Source organism: Cuculus canorus, chromosome 10 (assembly GCF_017976375.1).
Source record: "Cuculus canorus isolate bCucCan1 chromosome 10, bCucCan1.pri, whole genome shotgun sequence".
NCBI classification, from domain to species: domain Eukaryota; kingdom Metazoa; phylum Chordata; class Aves; order Cuculiformes; family Cuculidae; genus Cuculus; species Cuculus canorus.
The window spans coordinates 21,430,921-21,437,679 of NC_071410.1; the positions used below are offsets into that span (position 1 = coordinate 21,430,921).

Here is a 6,759-nt window from a genome sequence, read left to right on the forward strand (position 1 = left end):
ACAGAATCCAAACACCAGCCAGATTACATCCAGGTCAGAAGTGGCAGAAAGGACACACCAAGCAAGTAAGTCAAAAGATCACACTGACGCAGCTCAGAGAGCAGTTATCGAGCACAAAAAAGAACAAGCAAATATGGACAATTCAGCAGTTACTGAAGCTCCTGTATTGAAAAAGCACCATATACAAAGAAATTCAACAACCAAGCCAAGACTAAAGAGAAGGGAAGGCAACTCAGCAGCTGACCAAGGCAGCATAGGTCCTGTCTGCACCAAGTTCTCAAGGCGACAGCTAAAACCACTTCACGTTACCAAGTAGCCAAGGTTCTAAGGGAAAATCAGCCTAAGAACATTTCAAAGTTGCAGACACAGGGACCAAAAGATGGACCACTAGAGAGCATCTCACAGGCGCCTCCAAAACCTCCTGCATTGTTGGCCAAATCCAAGCAACTTATAACTTCCATCTCAACCCCAGAATGTTCCTAAGAATCCATGATGACTGAATTAAGGAAAAGCGACAACCATTACCTTCAGCTTTAAGTCACATGAAATATCTGTGGGTGTGCATTAAAATTCATGAATTGGAGTTCAAATAAGCATTTGCTCACTAACAGGCATTCCCTAACCTGTTTGCTTCCCAATCTGACATGGCCAAAGCACCCTACGCTGATCTCTGCTTCAGGGACAGAGACAGACACTGTAGACAAGACAGCAAGGAACCCTTGGAGCTGCAGCCCCCAATAACAGAGCAAACAAAGAGTCCTTTTCCTGGAAACACCCCATGGCTCTGCATTCAGGAGGATTCCGATTGTGCAACAAAGAAAAGGGAAAAAAGAATGAAAGGGGGGGAGAAAGAACGAAAGGGGGGGGGGGAAGAATGAAAGAGAGGGGATAAAGAATGAAAGAGGGGAGGAAAGAATGAAGGGGGAAAATGAAGGAGGGGGAAACAAAAGGGGGGAAGAATAAAAGAGGGGAATAGAAAGAGAGAGAAAAGAATGAAGGGGGAATAGAATGAAAGTGGGGGAAAGAATGAAAGTGAGGAAGAATGAAATGGGGGAAGAATGAAGGGGGAAAAATGAAGGGGGAAAAATGAAGGGGGAAAAATGAAGGGGGAAAAATGAAGGGGGAAAAATGAAAGGGGGAAGAATGAAAGGGGGAAAAATGAAAGGGGGAAGAATGAAAGGGGGAAGAATGAAAGGGGGAAGAATGAAAGGGGGAAGAATGAAAGGGGGAAGGAATGAAAGGGGGGAAGGAATGATAGGGGGAAGAATGAAAGGGGAAGAATGAAAGGGGGAAGAATGAAAGGGGGAAGAATGAAAGGGGGAAGAATGAAAGGGGGGAAGAATGAAAGGGGGGAAGAATGAAAGGGGGGAAGAATGAAAGGGGGGAAGAATGAAAGGGGGGAAGAATGAAAGGGGGGAAGAATGAAGGGGGAAGAATGAAGGGGGAAGAATGAAAGGGGGAAGAATGAAAGGGGGGAAGAATGAAGGGGGAAGAATGAAGGGGGAAGAATGAAGGGGGAAGAATGAAGGGGGAAGAATGAAGGGGAAGAATGAAGGGGAAGAATGAAGGGAGGAAGAATGAAGGGAGGAAGAATGAAGGGAGGAAGAATGAAGGGAGGAAGAATGAAGGGAGGAAGAATGAAGGGAGGAAGAATGAAGGGAGGAAGAATGAAAAAGGGGGGAAGAATGAAAAAGGGGGGAAGAAAGGATAAAAGAGGGGGGAAGCATAAAAGAGGGTGGAAAGAAAGGATAAAAGAGGGAGAAAGAAGGGATAAAAGGGGAGGAAAGGATAAAAGGGGGAAGGATCAAGGGGGGAAGGATAAAAGGGGGGAAGGATAAAAGGGGGGAAGGAAGGATGAAAGAGGGAGGAAGGATAAAAAAGGGGAAAAGGATAAAAGGGGGAAAGGATAAAAATGGGGGGCAAGGATAAAAGAGGGAGAAAGGATAAGAGGGGGCGAAAGGATAAAAAGGGGGGGAAAGGATAAAAAGGGGGGGAAAGGATAAAAAGGGGGGGAAAGGATAAAAAGGGGGGGAAAGGATAAAAAGGGGGGGAAAGGATAAAAAGGGGGGGAAAGGATAAAAAGGGGGGGAAGGATAAAAGACAGTGGAAGTATAAAAGAGGGGGAAGAATAAAAGGGGGAAGAAAGAATAAAAGAGGGGAAAAAGGATAAAAGAGGGTGAAAAGAAAGCATAAAAGAGGGAGAAGAAAGGATAAAAGGGAGGGAAAGGATAAAGGGTGGGAAAGGATAAAAGGGGGGAAGGAAAAAAGAGGGGGGAAGGATAAAAGAGGGGGGAAAGAATAAAACGGGGGAAAGGATAAAAGAGGGGGAAAAGGATAAAAGAGGGGAAAAGAAAGGATAAAAGACAGGGAAAGAAAGGATAAAAGAGGGGGCAAGGATAAAAGAGGGGGCAAGGATAAAAGAGGGGGCAAGGATAAAAGAGGGGGGGAAAGGATAAAAGGAGGGGGGGAAAGGATAAAAGGAGGGGGGAAAGGATAATAACTTACTAAATTTACCTAAAACTTGTTTTGGAAGAAGTTTTCCTATTCCCTAAGCACAGGACACTTCCTAGAGAACAACAGAACTGTTTGGTTGGAAAAGACCTTTGAGATCATCAAGCCCAACCATTCCTGAACCACACCTGAGCACCTCATCTACCCATCTTATAAACCCCTCTATGGATGAGGACTCTACCGCCTCCCTGGCCAGCCTCTTCCAGTGCCCGAGAACCATTTTGGTGAAGAAATTTTTCCTGATGTCTAATCTGAACCTGGTGTAACTTGAGGCCATCTCCTCTCATCCTATCGCTTGTCACTTGGTACAACAAACCAACACCAACCTCGCTACAGCCTCCTTTCAGGGAGTTTTAGACAGCAATAGATCTCCCCTCAGCCTCAGAAGCAGGACAGTACCTATAACGGTCTCAGAAATTCCAGATAGGGATTTCACTGTGACTTTACAGGACAATAACTATCAAGCTGTACTTCTGAAGGCACAGAAATACAGGGAAAATCAAGCCTCCTGAGAACCACACTACATTTAAAAATGGCAAACTTCTGCTGGGAGAAAACTCCAGGATGAGTACCAGGCAGTTATGCTCAAGGACAGAAAGTGCTTCCCATCCACAGAAAGCAAAGCTGAACATGGAGGTCTCCCCCACACTGTTATCAGAAAGCCTGACCCAAACCACAGTCTGCACAGATCTCACACAATCTGCTTATCTGATCATGCCAAGACTTTCCACCCTGGGCTCAACGCTTTTTAGATTTTCCACAGGCCATAGTTTCACCAGTTCCAGGCCGGCACAAAAGCTGATCCTCAAGGCACCATTTTTCCATTAAACTGGAAAACAGATCTAATTGAAGACTAAATAGGGAGAGGAAAAAACTGTTTAAAAGCTAGTTTTAAGTCAAATCAGATGACTGATCCAGTTCACCTTCCAAATCTATGAACACTGAGCCAGCCCACACCAGGCGGCTGGGGATGAGCCCATGGGACAGGAAAGGACTGTCTGCTGTTTCTGGGAACAGCACGGCTTTCCAGCATCCATGTAGCTGTGCTGAACAGGGCTGGGTCTCCTCTGTAGGACACACCTTTAGAATGAATAAACAACCTTCAGACTCACCCAGAAATTGGTCCATCTTCTTGCTTTCCAGTAGTATCATCTGCAAAAATACAGTAATAATAAAAAAAAAAAAGGGAATTATTGAAGTGAAAGCAAAAACCACTGAACTTAAGCACAAAATGCCTCACAGCTACAGCAAAACCTGGCAGTGCCAGGGCATTACAACCCCAACGGTCCCTTTCCAACAAAGCTCAACTAGAAAAGAGCAACTGAAAACACCCCAACAACAGATGTGGCTGCCCCATCCCTGGAGGTGTTCAAGGCCAGGTGGGATGGGTCTTGGAGCAACCAGACCCAGTGGGAGGTGACTTTGCCCACAGAATCATAGAATAGTTTGGGTTGGAAAGAACCTTGAAGATCACCGAGTTCCAACCCCCTGTCACGGGCATGGACACCTCCCACTGGATCAGGGGCTCCGAGGCCCATCCAACCTGCCATTCCATGGCAAAAATGGGCTTTGAGATCCCTTCTAACTCAAAACAGTTCCATGATTCTATGAAGCAAAACCCGTCTGCGGGGGTGATATCTCACCCCTGGAACACAGAGGGAGATTTGAAACACAGATCCAAAGATGCAGACTAAGAGCACACGTCCCGCGAGGATCTGAACTCAGAGGGATTCTGGGGGGCACTTAGGGGACGGGGGGATGCGGGGAGGGGACGCTGAGGACAAGATCCGGAGCGGGGCCGCTGAGGGGCCGCGGGGCCCGGCCGGGATGCCGGAGGGGCGGCAGGGGAAGGCGGGGCCGCGGCGGGACGGGCGCTCGGTCCCTACCCCCGTAGAGCCAGTGCTCCTCGTCCTCCTCGGCCTCGAGCGGAGCGGCGCCCGGCACGGCGGCCGCGGGCGGCGGCTCCAGCTCGGCGGCCATGGCCGGGGCGGCGGGAAGAGCGCTAGGGCGCCGCCATGGCCGCGGCGGGGGGAGGAGCCGAAGGCGCCGGGACCCCGCAGTGCGCAGCCGCCGCGCCTGCGCGGGAACGGGAGAGCGGAGCGGGGGGACCCCGCGGGGAGGAAAGGGCATCGTCGGGCCGAGCCGCGGGGGCCACAGGGCCGGTGGGGACGGACCGCCCCTCTCCTGCGAGACCCCCTCTGGAGCCCTGCGTCCAGTTCTGGAATCCTCAACAGAAGGAGGAGATGGAGCTGTCGGAACGGGTCCAGAGGAGGCTACAAGGATGATCCGAGGGCTGGAGCACCTCCATACGAGGATAGGCTGAGAGAGATGGGCTTCTTCAGCCTGAGAAGAGAAGGCTCCGAGACCTTAAAGCGACCTTCCAGCACCTGAAGGGGCTCCAGGAAAGCCGGAGAGGGGCACCTCCCTCTGGGGCGGGTTACTCAAAGCCCCATAGGTGGTCACCTTTAGTTTAATATATGCCTTTAATTTTAAAGTCTTTTTAATGTGAGAGCTACTGCAATTCCTCTTCCCAATTTTAAAACAATTTTGGATATCTGATGTGACCTGCAGTGTTCCTAAAATTGTTTTTTATACCAGCAGAAATGTTCAGGTTGTATTTGTTATCAGTGAGCTGGCATATAAATATTTATTTCCAAAGAAGGCTACTATAGATCATACGGTTTATATAAAGAATGTGAAATAAAAGGTAAATATATTAAAAGCATTACAAATCATAGAAGCATGGAATTGTTTGAGTTGGAAGGGACCTCAAAGCCCATCCAGTCCCACCCCCTGCCATGGGCAGGGACACCTCCCACTGGATCAGGGGCTCCAAGCTCCATCCAACCTGGCCTTGAACCCCTCCAGGGATGGGGCAGCCACCACTGCTCTGGGCAACCTGGGCCAGGGCCTCCCCACCCTCACAACAAAACATTTCTTCCTAAGATCTCATCTCAGTCTCTCCTCTTTCAGCTAAAAACCATTCCCTCCTTGTCCTCTCCCTGCCCTCCCTGATCCAGAGCCCCTCACAGCTTTCCTGGAGCCCCTTTCAGTACTGGAAGCTGCTCTAAGGTCTCCCTGGAGCCTTCTTCCCTTCTCCAGAAAGTAGTTTAGCCTAGAGCCAAACCTTCCTTGCTCACACAGTTACAAAATACACAGGTATGAGTCAACTAAATCCAAGATCCACCAGGTAAACTACCACACAGGACTTAGTAAAAGGTAAAGGACGAACTAAACAGTCTTTTAGCAAACTGTGAGCAGAATTCAGGCATCCATTGTGGAACTTCTCTTTTTAGTAAAACCATTTGTGTAAACTTTGCAGATGGCATCAGTCAGTGATAAAGGCTTTTTCAGAAGGAACAGGAGTGTATATCCAAGAAGAGACGGAGGATCAGGAGGACCACTGTAACAGCAGTATTGAGAAAATTCCAGAGGAGGTGTCAGATGAGGAGTCAGTACTGACAGGACAGGTCAGGACAGCGTCTATTTGGAGCACGTATGAGAAAGCCCATGATTTATCAGAGAACAGCTATGAATCATAAATACGACACAGCCATTAAGGAGACCAGTGTGATTCAACAGGTCACATGATTTTCACGGAAGAGAGGGAACTATCTACATTGAAATTCCTGGTGCCTGAACCGTTATCTGGAATACCTAATTGTTTCTGGTCACCCGTATTCAAGGAAACTTAATTCACACTGGAATAAATGCAAGCAAATGCAAGTAGGATGATCAGAAACACTGAACTTTGCTTTTGAGAGACTAACATCTCATTGTGTCTAGCAAATGAAGCCTGTGAGGATTTGAGTCTCCATAAGCTTAACTAGAAAAATAAGCTCAGCTGAACACTTCAGCTGTTTATGCTCAAAAGCAGTGCTGACACGACAGATGTACATAAGTCTAGATGGCACAGACATTATAAGCTTCACTACTGAGCAATTCTGAAGCTGAATTTGGCACTAAATTCCAAATGCTCTTACAACGGACTTCCCTAGTGGTCTGGGCAATTGCATCGCATAACCCCTCACAGAGGAGCTTCATAGCTTATCCTATGTTTGGCCCAACACCACAGCAACCTTCTTAGAATTTCTATGATTATTCAGTGATGGTTCCTTGCTTAAACTCTGTGTCAGCCCAGATGCACCCAGATTTGTCCAAAACAACTGACACCAGCTTTTAACAAAACCACTGCACGTGCCCATTTCAGGAACGCAGTATTTTTCCCTCTGATATGAGCCAAAGGCT

General features: G+C 48.0%; 1 protein-coding gene across 2 annotated transcripts in view; it reads right to left on the minus strand.

Annotated features, from left to right (window-relative positions):
* Nucleotides 1-6,759, minus strand: part of LOC104063993 (pre-mRNA 3'-end-processing factor FIP1) — a 36,487-nt gene that overhangs the window by 27,533 nt on the left and 2,195 nt on the right. The window contains exons 1-2 of one of the 2 annotated variants that reach the window (XM_054075518.1): nucleotides 4,398-5,163; nucleotides 3,624-3,663 (exon numbers count right to left, since the gene is read on the minus strand). In XM_054075518.1, coding sequence (XP_053931493.1) covers nucleotides 3,624-3,663; nucleotides 4,398-4,641 — 284 coding nt within the window. In that variant the 5' untranslated portion in view covers nucleotides 4,642-5,163. Of the gene's footprint in view, nucleotides 1-3,623; nucleotides 3,664-4,397; nucleotides 5,164-6,759 lie in introns of those variants that run through there. The other variant, XM_054075519.1, reaches the window with a different exon arrangement.